Source organism: Lepus europaeus, chromosome 12, assembly GCF_033115175.1.
Source record: "Lepus europaeus isolate LE1 chromosome 12, mLepTim1.pri, whole genome shotgun sequence".
NCBI classification, from domain to species: domain Eukaryota; kingdom Metazoa; phylum Chordata; class Mammalia; order Lagomorpha; family Leporidae; genus Lepus; species Lepus europaeus.
The window spans coordinates 20778911-20799685 of record NC_084838.1 but is presented as its reverse complement, the minus strand read 5'-3'; the positions used below and the strand labels follow the sequence as shown (position 1 = coordinate 20799685).

At 50.0% G+C, this 20775-nt stretch overlaps 1 protein-coding gene across 1 annotated transcript in view; it reads left to right on the top strand.

Annotated features, from left to right (window-relative positions):
- The window catches only part of RGS3 (regulator of G protein signaling 3), a 129522-nt gene that overhangs the window by 14975 nt on the left and 93772 nt on the right, over positions 1-20775 (top strand). Inside the window, exons 2-5 of the mRNA XM_062207715.1 lie at positions 9677-9727; positions 12622-12680; positions 13617-13711; positions 14707-14775. Of these exons, the coding sequence (XP_062063699.1) occupies positions 9677-9727; positions 12622-12680; positions 13617-13711; positions 14707-14775 (274 nt within the window). The remainder of the gene's footprint in view (positions 1-9676; positions 9728-12621; positions 12681-13616; positions 13712-14706; positions 14776-20775) is intronic.

The window sequence follows — 20775 nt, the reverse complement described above, 5'->3', positions numbered from 1 at the left end:
CAGAGAGGTGCTGTGCAGATGTCCTGTCTGGTGTTTCTAGTTTGCCTGTGTGGGTCTGTCCTCCTAGAACCGGAAGTCCCCTCCCTATGCTAATCCTTCTGGGTTGCTCTTCCTTCCTGGCTGGTGTTCCCTTATGTCCCTTCCTCTTTCCCGCCCTGTCCTTTTCGAGGAGTGCCATTTATGTGCCAGGGGCCTCACAGATCTATTAGACCCGTGTTATTCATGTTCCCATTGTGTAGATGAGGAGAGGGAGGCTGGAGTGCTGCAGGCTCATCCGTGCTGGAGCCGGCACCCACCGGGTTCTGTGCCTCTAAACCCATGCTTGTTCACAGCTCTGTGCTTTCCTCTCGTGTGTTTTCCATATGAAACTTATTCTGCCAGAAAACTTTGATAATTTAAAAATAACACAAATGGTAAACATAATGAAAATAGGTTAGTGATTCTATTGTGTGGCTTACAGCTATCAGCAAGCGCTGTTATAACAGACACTCATTATAAAGTAATACGTAGGTAACTATTGAGAAAAAAGTCTGTGATACGAAATAGGTAAGGATGCGAGTAGTTTATAAATGTGGTCAAATTGACAATTTTGGAATTAAAATTATATGACTTTATGTTGTGGTTTTACAAAATCATTATAATAAAATCTAAAAGGAAATTGCAAAAGGCAGAATAATGGTAATTTTCTACACATAATAACATTGTATACAAATGTATATGGGTTAGGGGTCACAGTTCCAGATTTTGCAGTGTAGTGGAATTGACATGATTTGAATCTATCAACAGTCTTTATTAAAAAGACCTCAAAAGCCAAAAGCCAAAGACCTCAAAAATCAGAAGTCTTTGTCTCCTTAGTAATATGTGCGGATTTATCTTAAAACTGTATTTTGTCTTAACCAACTTTTAAAATAAAAATTACCTCAGCACGGAGATCAGATTTATGCGTCTTAACTATGGATGCAGTGTGGGGACTGATCACTTGTCTATTGTTCTGGAACAAGTCTTCCCAATATTTGTTGGGTTGAAAACCTAACCATTTTCTGCGAGTCAGGAGTTTGGGAGGGGCGTGGCTGGATGGTTTTGGCTCAGTCTCCCTCTGTGGTTGCAGTCGAGATGTTAGCCAGGGCCGCGGTTATCTGAGCAGAGGTTACTGAGGCCGCTGGTCCCTTCCAAGACGACTCATTCATATGGCTCTTGGCGGGAGTTCAGTCCCTTGCTGCCTGTTCTTAGAGGCTTCTGTTTCTCATTGCTTGGGCCTGTTCCTGAAAGCTGCTTGAGTTTCCTTAGGACATGGCAGCTGGGTTCCCACTGAGCAAGTAATACAAAAAGGACAATGAGAATGATCTCCCATAAAAAGACAAATTACCCAATTTAAGAAGTGGGCAAAGAATGTGAATGGGTATTTTTCTAAAGAAGATATACTAATGGCCTGTAGCACCTGAAAAGATGTTTGACATCATTAGTTATCAGGGAAATGCAAATCAAAACCATACTATTACACTAGAATGGCCATAATAAAAAGACTGACAATAGCAAGTGTTGGGGAGGATGATAAGAAATTAGAATCCTCATATTATCACTGGCAGGAATGTAAAATTATGCAGCTACTTTGAAAAAGAATTTGGCAGTTCTTTAAACAATTAAATGTGGAGTTACCATTTGACCAAGCAATCCCACACTTAGGTATATATCCAAAAGAAATACAAACCTGTGCCCACACAAAAACTTGTACGTAAATGTTCAAAGCAGCGTTATTAATAATAGTCTGAAGTGGAAATAACTCAAATACCCTTCACCAGATGAATGGTTAAGCCAAATATAATATATCTGTACAATGGAGTATTATTTGGCCATAGAAAGGAATGAAATATTTTAAAATAATTTTTATGAATATAAAGAAGACAGACTTCATGTAGTTCATAGTACAGTTCTAAGAAGATAACCATCTTTGCCTCCCTTCCTCTGTCCTTCCCTCAATCCCCCTACTTCTTTCCTTTTTTCCCCTTAATTTTTGCAAAAACATACTTTCAGTTCACTCTATAATCACATACTTAATGCACCACTAACCATAATATTCAAAAAGTAGAAAGAACACAGTTCCACAGGAGGATAAATAAGGGCTAAAAACAAAAGTCAAATCACAAGATGTTCTTATGATTGATGTATTTTTTTAATATTTTATATTTACTACATATCAGAGAAAACATATGTCTTTTTAGGATTGGCTTATTTCACTAATCATAATGGCTTCCAGTTGCATCTGTTTTATTGCAAGAGACAGTATTTCATTCTTTTCTGTGGCTGATATTCTGTAGTGTATATGTACCCCCTTTTCTTTATGCAGTCATCAGCTGATGGCCATCTGGGTTGATTCTACATCTTAACTATTGTGACTTGAGCTGCAATAAATATGGGGGTTTAAGTAACTCTTTCATATGCGATTTCATTTCATTTGGATAAATTCCCAGGAATGGAATGGCTGGGTCATATGGTAGATCTGCTTTCAGATTTCTGAGGAATTGCCATACTGTCTTCCATAATGGTTGAACTAGCTTACAAAGAATGAAGTATTAATAATACATGCTGCAATATGAATGAACCTTGAAAAATTATGTTGAGTAAAACAAGCTGGCGACAAAAGACTACATGTTGTATGATTCCATTTATATGAAGTGTGCAAAATAAGCAAGTCCATGGAGACAGGACGTGATTAGTGGTGACAGGGGTGGAAGAAGAAGGGAATTGGAGATGACTGTTAATGAGCATGGGGTTTCTTTTTTTTTTTCTTCTTAAAAAGATTTATTTATTTATTTATTTGGAAGGCAGAGTTACAGAGAACAAGAGCAAGAGAGAGATCATTCATCCACTGGTGCACTCCTTAAATGGCTACAACAGCCAGGGTAGGGCTAGGCTGAAGCCAGGAGCCTGGAACTCCATCTGGGTCTCAGGGGCCCAAGTGCTTGTGTCATCTGCTGCTTTCCCAGGTGCAGGGAGCTGGATGGGAAGTGGAGCAGCCAGGACTCAAATCTGGCCCTCATATGGGCTGCTGGCATTGCAGGGCAGTGGCTTAACCCGTTGTATCACAATGCTGGCCCCAGGGTTTCTTTTAGGGGAAGATGAAAATGTTCTAACATTACAGAGTAGTGATTGCTTTTACAATCCTGTGAATATACTAAAAAAGAATGAATTACACGCTTTAAATCAGTGAATTGTGTGCTATCCCAATATAGCTGTTAGAAAAAAGGACTCCCAAATGCCTTGACTTTCTTAGTCTTGGAAGCCACCTTTTGTCACTTCTACTATATTCTGTTTGTTTGAAGCAAGTCATGAAGTCCAGCCCACAGCCGAAGTCAGGGACAGGGCTCTACCTCTGAGGCATCAGGGACTTGGTGGAACGCTAAGCATTATGACTTGGTGGGAAAATGACCAAGCCAATGACTTGGTGGGAAAATTTTAACCACCACCTACCACCCCATTCATCCAGGCACAGAGTGACTAAGAACAGAGGTCCGGGGAGTTGGACTGCCTAGATTCCAACCCGAGCTCTGCCGCTTTCTGTCTGCGAGACCTGGGTGACCTGTTTAACTCTTAAGCTTCATTTTCTTTGCCTATAAATGGTGATAGCAGTGATAACTTTTATGGAGTTGGTATGAAGAATAAAAGGAAAAGCAGGTGGTAAAGTTTGAGGGCCTGATAAGCACCCCAAAACTGTTGACTTTTTCTCCTTGTGCTTGTGCCCTGCTTAGTGTTCCACTATGAACCTGGACTCCGGGATGAAGTGTATATGAGGCGTATAGGGTATTTGCCCTGAGCCCCAGGGAACTGCTAGCCTTTGTGGTGTTATGGCCCAGCCAAGGGTAGATGCTGACTGCAGTAGATTCAGAAATTTTATTTTGCTGGCATGCCAAGGAAGGATCTAGAATCCCTTAAGTGATCTACAGAAATCTAATTCATTAGGAGACTTGAATGCTAATTTATTAGTTTATGCTGAAAAAATAGAATTGCTGAGCGGACTAAAAGGCTTCTGATGGACAGAGCAGTCTCTTTCTGGGAGCAAAGACAGTTGGGAAAACACAGTGTCAGGTTTCACAGGAAGCAGAGAGTCAAGCCAAGGGGGTTGAATTCCCCCGGCACAATTATACTCCCACCACAGTACCCCCCATTCACATTGACTCTTCAGGTCTTCTCCTGCCAGTGGGCGCCATCGCCAGCCAGGGCCACTTCTCTGAATGGAACTCTAGATTGTCCCTCTTCAGCACAGCCAGCACTTGAAATCAACCTCCAGGGTTATGTGCCAAGAGCAGGGTGGCTCCCAGTTCCCCAGCACTGCCGTGGCCTCCCGTTTCTCCGTCACAGGGCACGGAGGGAGAGTGACCCTCTCTGAGCCTCGATCAGGGCTATTATTGGGAGGAGGCGGGGAAGGGGTACCTGGCAGCTGGCTAGGCCCGAAACCGACTTGTTCTCACACATGCACGGGGATCTGTGAGTGTCAGTGGCTGACCAGGCCCCTGGTAGAGGCCCAGTCTCCTTTGCCTCAATATCATCTCCTTTCCTGCAGCTTTTAACACGTGACAGCTCTGAAACAGGCAGTTGTGTCTGGGGTGAATTGGGTTTTAGGATGACAGCTGCTGCATGGTGACCAGGCAAGTCCCTCCTAGCTGTATTCTCTCACCATACCATGACAGCATGGGCTTCCTCTGGGACACGTTCCTGCACACGCCCGAGGCCGGCAGCAGCAGGCAGCCCCATGTCCTCGTGCCTTTTTTTCTGAGTAGGTCTCTTCCTGTGTCCTGAGAGTCAACTTTTGTCTTCCCGCACTAAGTAACGTCTGCTGGATTGAGTTTCTCAGCCAGTTTCCATGTCCTTTTGCTTGATACCCATGTCTCTGATTCCCCGCCACATCCTGTGCCCCACAGAATTTGGGTTTGCAGTGTCTCTGAGCACTCATCACACCACCCTTTGTAGACAGAGTTGGTGCCCAACTGCAGTCCCTGGGGACCTGGGGTCACGCCCTCTGCAGGCACCCTATCTGAGTCTGATGAGGATGGCGTCAGCCTGAACCCTCGTGGGCATTCTCACAGAAGTAGGAACATTGAGAATGCCAGAGATGTAGGGGGCATGAAGGGGTCAATTAGCTGGCAGGGAGACCAGCTGAAGACTCAGGAGTTTAGTCTGACCCCTACCCCCCACCCCCCAGCTACACCTGCTGGGTTACCTCTCTAGACTTGAAAGCGGTTCATGAACGGAGCCAGCCCTCTCTTGGGCATCCTCACGGCTTCTTGAGAAAAGCTGTGGCGCCTTGCCTGAGCCTGACGACACTCTGCTCCTGAACTGAAGGGTTGCGTTGGCAGACAGAATGTTACACACTAGGGGGAGTGCATGTTAGACAGCCGTGGCTGTTCTAGAAGATCGGTGCATAGGAAAGAGTGCTGGAGTTAGGGTCTCCAGTCCTGGCTTGGGACTACCCTGGATTCTTTGAGCCCAGAGCAAGTCTCTGTGTGGTGTTGGTTTTTTTTTTTTTTTTTTAATCTCAGACACAGCAGTCTTAGTTACCAAATGTTGGGATTGAGCAAGGTGGCTTCAGGGACCTTAAGTGTCAGACATTTCTTGGAGTAGGCTGACGGAGGAGGACCGAGGAGAGAGGCATGACCGAGGGAAGGGTCTCATTCTTCATCCCACCCTCCTCATCTGCGAGCAGGAGAGAGAGGATAGAGTCTGTCCTGACCTGGGGAGCCTGCTTTGCTGGGTTTGGTGTCTCTGCTGGAACAAGGTGTAGGACACGCTGGCCCTCCCTGAGGCCCTGCTAGTCAGGGCCTAGAGCAGGATCTGCATGGAGCTGTGAGACTCTTCCGAGTTCCCAGGCTCCACCCCAGGTCCATCTCCTGCTCCAGCTCCGCCCCCAGCCTTGCTCACAGCCCTGTCCCAGCCACGGGGCTTCGAGCCCCCTGAGGGCAGGCACTCACCTCATACAGGTGCCAGGCAAGTGCTTGTTAAGTGGAATTGGTGGCCATTTGTATTGGGGCGTTCTCGTTCTTGTCTCCTGGGAAAGGGCCTCTGTCAGGTGGTAGATGTTGTGCAGCGTATTGGTTCCCATGGCTTTGGAAATTCAAACATATCCAGGCCAGAACAGCCTGTGCACTGCTAGGAGTGTCAGGAAAAAATGTTCTGTCTTAAACATAGATGACTTTGAATTGGTGAGATTCCACCTGTGTCTGCTGGCCCTGTCCATTTCTAAACTTCCCTCTCCCACCCGCCGTGCCGAATAGGGCACAGTTCTTGTAGGACGTTGCTCAACTCTAGGGAGCCCCAAAGTGGTGATTGCTCAGCCTTGATGTAATGATACTGTAGATCTTTGTGATGCCTTTCATCCAAGGGCCTCCTCACCTTGCGGTGTTATCTGATCACAGTTTGGGGAGTGCAGCAACCCCTGTTATTAAATATCTACTTCATAGCCATGGATGTTGAGGCCTGGAGAGAGGAGGGGGCAATAGAAGTGGGAACTGGAACAGGATTCTGGGCTTCAGTGACCTGTGTCCTGGGCAGGAGAGCAGCGGGCTTTTCTGCTGGCTGAAGGACTGAGCCTGAGTTTGCTGGATTCTGAGCTTCTCTGAACAGTGCCAGTGCAAGGGTTGGGTGACTGCTGGGCCACAGTGGTTGGTAGACGCAAGCCCCACCCTGAGACATGGCGATTCCCCCTCTTTTGTTCTCCAAACTCTTCCTGTCCTGCCTCTAGCCAGTCATGGAGCACAGGCCCCCACTGCCATCTGTCTCGTGGGGTGTGTCCAGAGATGAGCAGTTGGAGTGAGAAGGGGATGTCCTGCTGTGCCACGCGAGATGGTGGAAGGACTTCATGTGTGAGGTCTAGAGGAGAGAGAGCCCGGAGATGGCGGAACCAGATCTGGTCAAGGAGATGCCCTGAGAGGCCACTTCTGGTTCAGAATATGACAGAGCATTGAGCATCAAGAGTTATTTCATGGCCGGCGCTGTGGCTCAACAGGCTAATCCTCTGCCTAGCGGTGCCGGCACACCGGATTCTAGTCCCGGTTGGGGCGCCGGATTCTGTCCCGGTTGCCCCTCTTCCAGGCCAGCTCTTTGCTGTGGCCCGGGAGTGCAGTGGAGGATGGCCCAAGTGCTTGGGCCCTGCACCCCATGGGAGACCAGGAGAAGCACCTGGCTCCTGCCTTCGGATCAGCGCGCCAGCCGTGGCGGCCATTGGAGGGTGAACCAAGGGCAAAGGAAGACCTTTGTCTCTCTCTCTCTCTCACTGTCCACTCTGCCTGTCAAAAATTTAAAAAAAAAAAAGAGTTATTTCACAAAAAGGGAAAGGAGAGCAAGCTCCCCTCCCTGCAGGTAAGGGAGCAGAGGGAGCGGACTGCTGGACGCAGGTGTCTGTCATGGATGTAACAGACGCAGGGGCTTTCTGGCTGAGGCCCCAGTCCTACTCTCTGTCTCCCCAGTGTGCCATCAGTGGGTGGGCTTCAGTGGATTCTTTTTTTTTTTTTTTTGACAGGCAGAGTAGACAGTGAGAGAGAGAGAGACAAAGGTCTTCCTTTTTCCATTGGTTCACTCCCCAATGGCTGCTGTGGCCAGTGCGCTGAGCTGATCCTAAGCCAGGAGCCAGGTGCTTCTCCTGGTCTCCCATGCGGGTGCAGGGCCCAAGGACTTGGGCCATCCTCCACTGCACTCCCAGGCCACAGCAGAGAGCTGGCCTGGAAGAGGAGCAACGGGGACAGAACCGGCGCCCCGACCAGGACTAGAACCCGGTGTGCCAGCACCGCAGGCAGAAGATTGGCCTATTGAGCCACAGATTACAGGATTACAGGGGGCCGGCACTGTGGCACAGTGGGTTAACACCCTGGCCTGAAGCGCTGGCATCCCATATGGGTGCTGGTTTGAGACCCAGCTGCTCCACTTCCAATCCAGCTCTCTGTTATGGCCTGGGAAAGCAGTAGAAGATGGCCCAAGTGCTTGGGCCCCTGCACCTGTGTGGGAGACCCGGAAGAGGCTCCTGGCTCCTGGCTTTGGACTGGCACAGCTCCAGCCGTTGAAGCCATCTGGGGAGTGAACCATCGGATGGATACCTCTCTCTCTGCCTCTTTTTCTCTGTGTAACTCTGACTTTCAAATAAATAAATAAAGCTTAAAAAAAAAAAAAAGAAAGGATTACAGAGAGAGAGAAAGAGCGAGCTCTTCCATCTTCTGGTTCACTCCCCAGATTGGCTGCAACAGCTGGGGCTGGGCCAGGCAGAAGCCAGAAGCCAGGAGATTCTTCCAGGTCTCCCATGTGGGTGGCAGGGCCCCAAGCACTTGGGTCATCTTCCGCTGCTTTTCGCAGGCCATTTATAGGGAGCTGGATCGGAAGTGGAGCTGCTGGGACAGGCACCGGCGCCCATGTGGGAAGCTGGCGTTGCAGGCAGTGACTTTACAAGCTGTGCCACAGTGCCACTCTCCAGTGGCTCCTTGAGATTCCAGAGAGAGTCTCTGGCCTGGAAGAGTTGTCTAAATGTCCCTGAAGAAGAGGACTATGGCCCTGTCTCTTCTCTGACCCTAATAGAGGTCATTAGGTGGCTGTGCAGATGCCTGGAAGTTTTGTTTAGTCTTAGTTTTATTTTATTTAAATAAAAACAGGAAAAGCCAGTGGAGGAGGGTGGGAACCTCACCCAGCCACTCACTCTTCACCCATTTTTCTGTCCTGGCCCTTCTCCCATCTCACATTCCCCTCTTCTTTCCCTCTCTCTCCCTTCCTCTCCCTCTCTCCTGCCTTCTCTCCCTCTCCCCTGCCTTCTCTCCCTCCTCTTGCCTCTTTCCCAGTTTCCTCTTTTTCTTTGTTTTTAATGGTAGAAGTGCTGTAGCTCATGGATAGATTCATCTTGTTAAGACAACAACGCTAGCAACAGGTTGAAATCCTCGTGACCACCTTCGCTCTCACTCCCAGTCCCCTCCCTGGCTGCGGTGGCCGATTTCACTCTGGCATGTTTTCAGAACACACGCACATCTACACTGTTCTGCAATTTGCTTGTTCATTTTAAAAACTTGTGTCAACCGTATTCCCTTGCCAAGTCGTATAGCACCTCCCCGTTCCTGCTGGCAGCCCATTCTGTTCCATAGTGTGCCTAGCTATAGATGACTTGCTTAACCACTTTTGTATTGATGGACATTTCCGTTGTCTCCAATATTTCCTTATTTTAAATAACGCTGTGGTGTCAGCAGCCGTGTTGAGTTTCTGTCTCTGATAATTGCCTGGAATGAAACTTGCTAGGAACGCAGGACATGCATATTGGAATTCCAATAGATTTTGCCAAAAACTACCCTCTGGCTGTCCTCCCTCCAACAGGGTGCGTATGATAGTGTCTGTTTTCCCAATACTTTTACCAACATCTGATACCTCCCACGGCGAGCACTCGCCAGCATCCACCTGGGCTGCCCGGTACAGCAGTGAGCACCCCGTCACCAGAGCGGCATGAACCATGACAGGGAACCACTGCTGGGGACATTGCAGTAGGGACCCCTGGTGTGGTATAGTGGCTGAGCCAGCTGGCTCCTGAGAGCCCTTCAACCAGAGACTGTGGGAGTTTTTGGATGGCTTCAATGATCAAAAGAGCTTTCTTGGCACCTTTGCTCCAGTTTTTGCCCAACGAGGAGCAGAGGCGAAATTGTTCCTATTGTTGTTTCCTTAGGTCGGCTGAAGCTGTCAATTGATGCCCAGGATCGGATTCTGCTGCTCCACAGTGAGTATAGCTGAGTGCAGGCTCGCCAAGGAAGGGGACCATTCCCTCCCAACCTGGAGCCGGGGCCAGGGCATTGTCTTCCTATAATGTCCTGCAGCAGTGGGTGTTTACTTGGGCTCTTTGTACTGACCCAGCCCTGCTCCTGCCCCTGGTGTGTCGAGTCTACTCAGTGGGCCTCTGTGCTGCACAGGCTGGGGCTGTCCCTGGGTACCTCAACACCATCCTTGGTCCCAATGCAGCAGACCATGGAAGGGCTTTCTTATCCTCATTCCCATCTTTTCTCTCCCACTCATTGATGGGCAGTGTAGTATTACAGTTAAGATCACAGTCAAGATCATGGTCTTCAGAAACAGACCCCTAGAAGCTGAATCCTGGAGTGGCCTTGAGCAAGTTGGGGTTTCTCATGTGTTGTATAGTGGTGGTCATAGTATCTGTCTTATGTGTTGTTATAAGGATTAAATGAATGAATATTAGTAAAGTACTTAGAACAGTGCCCTGCTTGTAGGAAACCCTGTGTGTTAAAAATAGAAAACTGTCATTCCAAAAACAATGATTACACATTGACTTTTTAAAAAAGATTTTATTAACTTATTTGAGAGGTAGAGTTATAGACAGAGAGAGGGAGAATCCGAAAGAAAGGTCTTCTATCCACTCGTTCACTCCCCAAATGGCCACAACAGCCGAAGCTGAGCCGATCTGAAGCCGGGAGCCAGGAGCTTCTTTCAGGTCTCTGGTGGGTGCAGGGGCCTAAGCACTTGGCCCATTTTTCTCTGCCTTCCCAGGCCATAGCAGAGAAGTGAACTGGGCAGCTGGGTACTCCACACAGGTGGAAAAGCAGGTACAAAGGCTAGGGGTCAGAGAGGGCAGAATGCAACTGAAGAGCTATCTGGTACGATTAGGACACAACCCAGGAGAAGATTTCTGTTTTATCAATCTATTCATCCACTGTTCATCTTCCCATCCGGCACTTAAACAGTTGCCAAGCTTCTGTCATTGTCCCCAACACCTAGACTCTCCTGTTCAGCCTGGAAGGTGCGGCCTTTCTCTTCAGCCTTCCTAGTTCTGGTTGCTAAAATGGCACCCACCCCTTGTTTTTGTACCCCCTTGATTACATCCTGCCTGGCCTTCCTTCTGTGCCTTTGCACCCACTGTTCCTTGTGTTGGGTATAATCATTTTTTAAAAACTCCTTTTGAAAACCAAATCTCTCTGCCTCCTTGCCCCTGAATTTGCAAGAAATCTGCCCGTCTTAACCATCATTAAGCTTTCAGAGGGATGGTTCATGTCTGCCTTATTTTCCCCTCTAGGAATCACCTCCCCCAACCCCCTCCCCCCCCCAACCTGCTTGGGCTATTTGTTTGTTTCTTTCTTCGGTGTGTCCTCATCGCAGCCTGACTCTGCTGTGTCAGAGTCGGTCCACCCTGTGTCTAGTCCTGCCACCAAAGTGGGGGACACAAACAAAGCCTGCCTCACTGCCCCTGGTGGCAGGGAGACCCAGGAGGCGTTCAGGCCTGGAGCCTGCCCTAGACAGCCGTGCCCTCAAGGGAGTGATGCATGCAGGAGCAGTAGCTAGGATACGGGGTGGAACAGACCAGCAGGCGCCTGGGGTCCTGTGGTGCTGGCCCTGGGGGGCCCAAGGTGAAGTTCCCAAGGACCAGCAGAGGGGTGTTCTTTGCCTGTCGGGGCCTGACTCCAGCTGTGCAAACAGTTTTTGCAGGATGCATCTTGGCCTCCACCGCTCCATTTGTCCTGCACAGTTTGCTTTGGCTTCACCCCAGTTGCAGGCCTTCAGCCCTTGCAGCCCATCCCCTCTCCTTCCTTTGGCTTCCCAGGCCTCATGCCTCAGTCAGCTGGGAGCTCTATCCAGCTCAACCCTAGCACTCAATCACAATCAAACATAAAAAAAGACAGAGAAGAGGCTCAGGTTCTGTAAGATTTGTTGTTCATTTCTGCAGACCTTCGGCAAATGGCCATGCTTTCTTTCTTTTTCTTTTTAAATAAAATTTTTTAAAGATTTATTTACTTGAAAGAGTGATAAAGAGGGAGAGACAGGGAGAGAAGAGACTTTCCATCTTTTCCATCTGCTAGTTAACTTCCAAGATGTTCCTCAGTAGTCCAGAACTCCATCCAGGTCTCCCACATGGGTGGCAGGGGTCCAAGTACTCAGGCCATCCTCTGTTGCAGTCCCAGGCACATTAGCAGGACGTTGAATTGGAAGCAGAACAGCTGGGACTCAAGCTGGTGCTCTGATATGAGATGATGGAATCATCGTGATGGCTTAACCCACTGCATCAGCCCTGCCATGCTTGCCCTCATGACTAGACCTGCACCTGCCTTACATCTGTCCTTTACCTTCCTCTTTGTTTCCTTAGCAACCGTTGAATAGTTACTTACACACTATCTCATGTACCATGTGTACATCATGGCCTCATTGACTGTTGTAGTGTCCATCAGTCACAGCATGGGTCCCTCTTCTGGGGGCGTCCTCCAGTCTAACCCTTCCATTCCCAGGAAGCAGTCTTGTGTGGTATAAGGAGCACTAGACTTGGAGCCAAGAGATGTGGATTCTGATCCAACTGTTGTTACCATTCCTTCATGATTTTGGGCTCCTGTTTGGAGCCTCATTTTCCCCATTTTAGTGAGGGGCTTGGCTCAGTAACCTTTAAGTTTCCTTTTAGTTGGAAAAGCTCAAGAATTGAATGCCCTCCATCAGGCCTCTGTGAGGGTGCTGCTAGAGTTTGGGGGGAAGGTGGGAATGGACTAGGTAATAGCCACTGGTGGTTCTGCAGGTCCAGGGCCTGGGAGGCAGAGCCAGAACCCTACTGCTCACAGGTGTGCCTTAGTGTGAGTGTGTATGTTCCCCCTTACCTACCCCAACGTTTCAATTCTCTCTTAGTCATAGAAGCCAAGGGTCTGATGAGCAAAGAGCCTGGTGTCTGCGATCCCTATGTGAAGGTAAGTGACAGGGCTGGAGGTGTGGTGGGGGGGTTGGAGGGGTCACAGCTGGGGCCACTTGACGTGGTGGCTTCCATCCCCTTCATTCAGGCATTTATTAGGCACAGTGATGATGCTCTGGCCTAGGAGAGACCCCCTCCCTGATCCTGGCGTGGTCCCTAGGATTTTGTGCAGGAGCTAGAGTCTTAAGGCTGATCTTGGTTGCACACACAGGTGGGCACAGTGAGCGTGTGGGTGACCAAGAACCACAGACAATTCCAAGCCCTCTTGTGATGAGCAACATCTGCACTCTCTTTCTCTCCAACACTAGGGGTGGGAGGGCCAGGCTGGGCAGCAGAGAGCAGGGAGCATCTCCAAGATCCTCCTGTTTGGGGCCCATGCAGTGAAACCAGAGCCTCTGCAGGGGCAAGGGTTTACTGCCAGGGAGCGCCAAAGGCCAGGAGTGTGGCAGCTGGGGTGCCAAGGACAGGCCCTGATGAACACCTCTGCATCCTTCCCGAGGCCTTCCGTCTGGTCAGAGGCCCCTGGGCAGGGCCGGCTGCTGGAGGCAGGGGAGAACAGAGTGTGGATTTACAGCCTTGGCAGGAGGCCGACCTGCAACCTCTTGTGAAGGGAGCACTCGGCAGCTGCTGGCCACGTAGAAGAGAGAAGGCTTTAGGTTTGGGGGAAACCGATCTGGAGGAAGAGTTGGACCCATCTCTAGCTGGGCACCGGCCACCTTCCTGGAACCACCCACTGTGAAACCCTGTCCCAGGCTCTGACTCCACGGCCTCAGGGCTTGGGCTCCTTGTTCCTTTCCAGCATCGGACCAGGGCCTCTCTGTCCTCTGCAGAGGCAGGTTCGCAGGACACTGGGGAGCTGTGCAGAGTCAGCTGCTGGGCTTGGGTGATTACGTGGCCGTGAGATCCGCTAACACTTAACTTTCTCCAATTCAAGATCTCTTTGATCCCTGAAGACAACCGAAGGCGCCGGCAGAAGACACAGACCATTCCGGACTGCAGGAACCCGGCTTTCCACGAGCACTTCTTCTTGTGAGAGTCTGGTGCAGCTGGGCCCTTAAGAAGGGAGGAAGGGGTGTTTACCCAGAAGCAGCTCTGTTTGCCAAATCTACAGCTGGATCTAGGCAGCACAGCAGTCACTTCTAAAGGATGTCTTTGTTTTCTCATGCCCTTGTGTCCCTGCATCCCTGGCACTGGCCCTCAGTGAGGTTCATGATGATAAGCTGTCATCTGGCTGCTTCTCGTAACTCCAGTGCCCCACCTGGGGCTGGCAGCCCCTGGAAAGAGCAGGGAGTATCCCACTGCACCCTGGGCCAAGCTTTCGCCTTCAGCAGAAGGAATTTTCCAAATGCAGGGAGGGTTCGCCTCCCTGTCCTCCCTTTCACTTAAACTTGCTGACCTCCATGAGCCTTGGCTTCCCTTATTGTCACACAGGACTAAGGGCAGTACTAGCCCCAGAGAGTGATGGGGGGGGGGGGGGGACAGGACCTGGTAGCGCTGGGCCTGGCCGGCTGGTCGCTATTGGGTTATGATGCTTTCTTTCTCCTCTCGCGGAACTCTGGAGCCAGCAGGAAGGTGGTGGACATTTTGTCTTTTCCCATGTGTGCAAATTAGTCATAATCATTTGGTTTTTCTTCCGTATACAAGGAAGTTTTGCTTATTGTAGAAAAATAGAAAATACAGATAGATGAGCAAAGAGAAGGAAATAGAAAACACCCCTAGTTGTACTACTCAGGCAGAAATATCTTGCAGGATATCTTGTCAGACTTTTCGCTTCTGTGAGGGTGAATGTCTCTCTGTGTATAGAGGTGTGTTTACAAAATCCAGGTGTTTTCTACTAGTGTGTGGTCGCCTCCCTTTGTCCTTCATCGTGTAACTTCAACTCTGTCAGTGTGCCGGTGGTCACCTCCCACTCTATTGGCAGTGTGATTTATTTGACCAGCTATGGAGGTTATTTCAGATTTCTGCAGGTGTGGCGGACTCCGTGGCCTGGAGTGGCCCCCCTAACACTCTGCTTGGCTTCCCAGTCCTGTCCACGAGGAGGATGAGCAGAAGCGTCTACTAGTCACCGTGTGGAACAGGGCCGGCGGGTCCAGGTGAGAGCTACGGAGCGGGCGGGAGCCCCACTCCAGGTTAGAGCCAGCAGGCAGCAAGGGCTCAGTTAGTGCTTGCTGGATAAATGAGTGGTGGTGGCTACACCACATTACAGAGGCTGCCACCCCCAAGTCCCTGTCACTCTGGCTGATGCCGAAGACTGTGCCCCCAGTGAGTGTTTGCTGAGTACTGGTGTCAGCAAGGCGCTGTGTCAGTGGCCACTGGGGACACCAGCCAGCAGACACGTGGATCAGCTCTCAGGATGCTCGCTGGTCAGGTGGGGATACAGCAGGTGCTGCATGGAAGTAAATTAGTTTATAGCACGTGCATACCCAGTGCCACAGACTCCACGCATGGTGAAAAATATGCCAGTTTTTTTTTTAGTCACCTCTGTACCTAGGCCTAACACACAGATGTTGAATGAATATCGGCTGCGTGAATAAAGGACTGAAGTGTGTAACAGGGAGGAGGGAGTGCCCCTTGCAGGCCGAGATGACCAAGGAGGGCTTCGTGGGAAAAGCTAAATTTGCGGCTTGGACAGAGGTTAAGAATAAGACAGAGAAGGCTGGAAGGGGTATTGCAGGCAGGGCACAGCAGGATCAAAGGCAAGGAGACAGGGTTCTGTGTGCTGGGCTCAGGCTGCACTGAGGAGGTACAGAAGTCTTCTGTGGGGGAGTCCACACAGGCTGGCATGGCAGTCCAGGGCATGGGGGGGGGCAGGTGTAGTCATTGGTCGTGCAGTTAGCACACTGCAGGGGAGGGGTGCTGAGGAGGAGAGCATGAGGAGCAGCTGCTAAGCAAAGGGGCTCAGTGCGGTTGGCTGTGGCCCACAGAGAGCCAGTGGCCGGTCACATCCATCCAGTATCGCAGAACCAAACGGTGGCTCAGAAAGGGGCCTGTGTGATTCACACTCAGTTCTGCTCACCACCTTAGACCTGGAAAATGTTTTTTTTATTGGGTGGATTTTTTTTAGTACCCTAAACTTTATTGGCTAATGTGCTTTGAATATATATATATATATTTTTAAAATTATATATATATATATTTTTTTTTTAAATTTTAAAGTCAAAGTTACAGAGAGAAAGAGAGGTCTTCCATCCGCTGATTCACTCCTCAGATGGCCATAACAGCCAGGGCTGAGCCAGGGCGAAGCCAGGAGCCAGGAGCTTCTTCCAGGTCTTCCACATGGGTGGCAGAGGCCCAAACACCTGGGCCATCTTCTGCAGCTTTTCCAAAGCCATCAGCAGAGAGCTGTATCAGAGGTGTATCAGAGGTGGAGCAGCCGGGACAAGAACCTGCTCCCCTATGGGATGCTGGCATTGCAAGCAGCAGCTTTACCCACTACGCCACAACGCCAGCCCCAAGTGTGCTTTTTAAAGTTGAACACTATTCTTCCTTCAAAATGAAAGACTTTTCTTTTAATCGGGTATCTACTTTTCATCATAAAGTGGTACTCATAGTACTATAGGCCTCATCTACCCATCCAACCACTCACTCGCTCATCCATCAGTTCACCTGTCATTTCCTGGGTACTAATGTGGCAATAACATCCTGGGTGCTGGGAACATGTGGGACCCATCAGAGACTGTCCTGCTCCTTTGAGGATCGGTGAGAGCACCTTGGGGGGTGTGGAGGAAGAGGGGAACATCATGTTAATAAACCCACCATTGGCTGGGTGCTGGTCTTGAGCCAGGGGCCAACAGTTTACATATTATCTCGTTTAATTCTTAAAATTCTGAGTGTGGTTTTGTCCCAAGTTTTCAGAAGAGGAAACTGAAGCTAAGAAAGTCTGGTAAATGTCACCCAGCCAGTTACCAGTAGGAGCCAGGATGGGGACCAAGGCAGTTGGACCCCAGAGTCCTTTCCCTTAACATGGTACTGTCTTGTGGATGCACAAAAAAGGCACAGAAGAAAGAACCAGCAGAGTAGAGAGGACAGAGCAGGGCGGGAGTGGAGTGAGGTGTCTGCACACTCAGGGGGTGCTGGAGGACCCAGGGCGAGGTCGGAGCTGCCTAGAGATAAGATGCAGGGGTTGGCAGAGCTGAATCAGATGATTCTGCAGGTTCTCTCTGGAGTGTGGGCTTCCTCCTTGTGAGACACACAGCTTCCCAGGTGCCATAAAGGACTGACTGAGCCTGAATCTTCACGGGCAAAGCCTAGGAATCTACGCTGTGGGGTTAAACCTCCTGCAGCCAGTTTGGGGCTTGGGGAGCTGTTAGCTGTTGGGAGGTACTGAAGGGTGTTGAGCAGGGGGCTGGCAAGTGTGCATTTCAGACTGATTAGCTTGGAACGTCTCTGGGGGGTCAGGGTGAGAGATGGTTTGGGATAGAGAGGAGAGATAGAGACTCAGGAGGTCAGTTTGTGAGAGGTTTGTGAGAGGTCCCACTGTGAGAGCAGTGGGAGAAGGCAGGCTCACCCCTGGCTGGCTGGTGGTGTTCCTGCTGAAGTTAACGTGTACTGGAAGGGAATCCGCTTGGGCTCAGCTGAGGGGCAGGTGCCTGCAGAGCAGCCCGGTGAGAGCCGAGCAGGAGGGCTCACCTTTACCTTCCTGGTGTCGCATAGGGAGTCAGTGCTGGTGGGACTGTGGGAGCCGTGACCATCAAGGCAGGTGAGACTGCCCAGGAAGAGCACTGAGTGTCAAGAACCAAGGTCAGAGTCTGTCTGAGGGGTCAGGAGAATCAGGGAAACGCCCTGAAGGCGACAGTCGGGATGTGTCAGAGAGGCAGACACACCCAGCGGCCCCAGCTCATGGAGGCAGGGACTGGCAGGTGCTAGAGGCAGACCCTAACCAGGGGGAGCCGCCCGTGGCATGGTGATCGTCCCTCCCGCCAGGACACGATGAGGGGGCAGAGCTGCTGGAGAAGGAGCCGGGAACGTGGGTCACGTTTTTGGAAAAGCAAGTGAGGCCGGGGAAAGTGAGTCAGCCCCCAGTGAGGTGGCGTGACTGGGGCAGTGTCTCCACTTGTTGCCTATTTTGGGAAAGTGAGATTCTTTATTAAACAAAACACAGCCAAACTCGTGGTCACAGTCCCAGCCCAAAGCTCAAGAGGGACAGAGCAGGCTCAGGCAGGCCCGCCTTCGGAGCCGATGGCCCTGCCCAGGCTGTCAGCACCCGGGAGGGCAGCTCAGGCTCCAGTGATCTCTGCGGACTCTCTCCTGTCTCGACCTTTGAGTGAGCAGGCCTCTGGGCTGGGGGAGGCGGACCAGTGACAGCAGGAACCTTGGGCTCCGCTGGATGCTCTCAGATCAAACTGTGCTCTCAGATGGATGGCAAAGTAGCGACATCAAAGCAGGGAAACACATGGTTAGTGTGCCAAGCACTTTACATACATTATCTCATTTAATCCTCGTAACAGTGCCGAGGGGTAGGAATTGGTATCGGCCTTCTCATCAGGGAAAGAAGCCGAGGCTTATGAAGGCTAAGGAGCTTTCTTGAGGTATTATAACAGCTCTTACTTGATAAGTACTTCCTACGTGTGGTCATTTATCTAAGCCCATGCTATGTATGATCTGATTTAACCCTTACGGCATGAAGTAGGTATGATTATCGCCGCTGTCTTACAGGTGAAAAACAGGCATGGAGAGGTTAAGATAGCTCTCCAAGCTCACACAGCTGGGCTGCAGTGAAACAAGCTGCACGCGCCAGCTGTGTGGTGCCAAGTGCAGGCTGTGTCACGAGGGTCTAAATGACTAAAGCTGCACCCTTTCGGTGTCGCAGCACTTGCTCCTCAGGCCTCAGGGCGAGTCTCGCAGCACTCACAGTGTAGTTTCCGGTCATCTTCAGCCACGGGGGTGACCGTCACGTTCTGTAAGCAGCAGGACACAGAGGGAAGTGTCTGCCCTGCAAGTCCTCACTGTCCCTTCGGTGACGGCGAGGATTGGTACTGGAGGAACGAGACGCCCCTCCGAGAAGCTCTGGGTGAGGGCTGCAGGAGGTCGGCACAGCCCGGATCCCAGCAGGAGCTGCGGAGAGCCAGGCCTCAGAGCACAGGTTCTGACTTCGCTCTGGATTGGGCCAGTCCCTCCCCTGCTCTGGGTCTCAGTCTCCTCATCTGTAGAATGCAGTTATCTTTAAAGTTTACAGAGAGAGAGAGAGAGAGAGAGAGAGAGAGAGAGAGAGAGAGAAAGTGGGAGAGAGAGAAAGAGAGATCTGTCTTCTGGTTCACTTCACAGATGGCTTCATCTGGGTCGCCCACGTGGGTGCAGGGGTGCAAGCACTTGGGTCATCTTCCTCTCCCAGGCACATTAGCAGGGGGCTGGATTGGAAATGGAGCAGCTGGGACTCGAACCGGTGCCCATATGGGATGTTGAAATCTCAGGCAGCAGCTTCACCCCCTATGCCACAGTGCCAGCCCCTGTCTTGTGAGCTTTTTGAAGTCCCCTGGTGTATGGCCAATCTTAATTTCATCAATGCCCTGCCCTCTTTTCCCCTCTTCTAGTGGTTTTATTTACTTATTTTTTTTTTCTGGGGTTTTTGTTCTTTTTTAAAATTTTGTTGGTTTCTTTCTTATCTGATTTTTTTAGTAGGTTGCTTTAAAAGAAATCCCAGACATCATCTCATTTTATCATTTTGTATTTCTAAAAGATGGCTTAAAAATCATGATGCTATTATCATACTTAAAAATGAATAGTAATTCCTCAGAATCATTGAATATGCAACTAGGCTATTTGGAAGTTCTGTCTGAAGAAATGGGGAAAGCCAACCTGACGTTTCTAATGTCTGCTGCAGCGTTTCAGACATTGTGGCCAGAGAATAGTGTTGGGGAACACTGTAATATTAGGTGTCCAGTTAAATGCATTTATATGCAATTAAAGAACATCCTATTTCTTTAAATCTTTATTTATTTATTCAAGAGCCAGAGCACCACAAAGAGAGAGGGAGAAAGAGAGAGAGAGAGCGAGCGAGAGAGCGCACTTCCATTCACTGGCTCACTCCGCAAATGCTGGCAGTGAGTGAGGCTGGGCCAGGCTGATGCCAGAACCGGAAATCAATCCAGGTCTCCCATGTGGGTGACAGGGGTCCAGGTGCTGAAGCCATCACTTGCCGCCTCCCAGCCTGTGCATCAGCAGGCAACTGGAGTCAGGAGCTGTGGCCAGGAATTGAACCCAAGTACTCCGGTGTGTGGATGTAGATGTTTTAACTATTGTGCTAAATACCCACTCCAGGAATATAATGTTTTGTGTTAATAGAAGCTGCATTTATAGAGGATCTGCTTTCTCTGTGCCATGCACTGCCCTGGGCACCGCAAGTGTATTCTCTCATTTAATCTATTTTACAAACAGGACCTCGGTGCCAAGTACAGTTGTCTAACTTCAGAAAGCTTGTGACCAGTGGTGGGTACCAGGCCTAAAGCAAAACGTAAAAAGGAAAACCATCAAATTAAAAATAAACTGGGGCCAGCATTGTGGGTAAAGCTGCCACCTGTGATTCCAGCATCCCCTATGGGTCTGGTTCATGTACCGGCTGTTCCACTTCCGGTCCAGCTCCCTGCAATGGCCTCGGAAAGCAGTGGATGATGGCCCAAGTGTTTGAGCCCCTATGTGAGAGACCAGGATGAAGCTCCTATTTCCTGGCCTTGGCCTGACCTGTTATGGCCATATGGGGGAGTGAGCCAGCAGATGGAAGACCTCTCCTCTCTCTCTCTCTTTCTCTCTCTCTCTCTCTGTAACTCTTTCAAAATAAATAAGTTTTTTAAAAAGTAAAAAAAAAAATGCAATTGAATAATATCATGCTCTAGCAGAAATCGTGTAAGACCCCTCAAGAATGGAAGTGCACTCGCTGAGAAATGGTGCGTTTTCATCTTACAGTGGTCTGCTCTCTGCGGCAAAGCGAACGGAATACTCCTTCCGGTGTGTACATGAAGTTAGCTCTGAGCCTCCCGACGGGCCGTGCTGTCTGTCTGCTGAAATGTTCTTCCTCTCTTTTGCTCTGACTCAATCCGGAGGCCTTCGTCAAGCATCGCAGCCCTGCGCTACCTCCTGCCTCTCCAGCCTTCGGAACG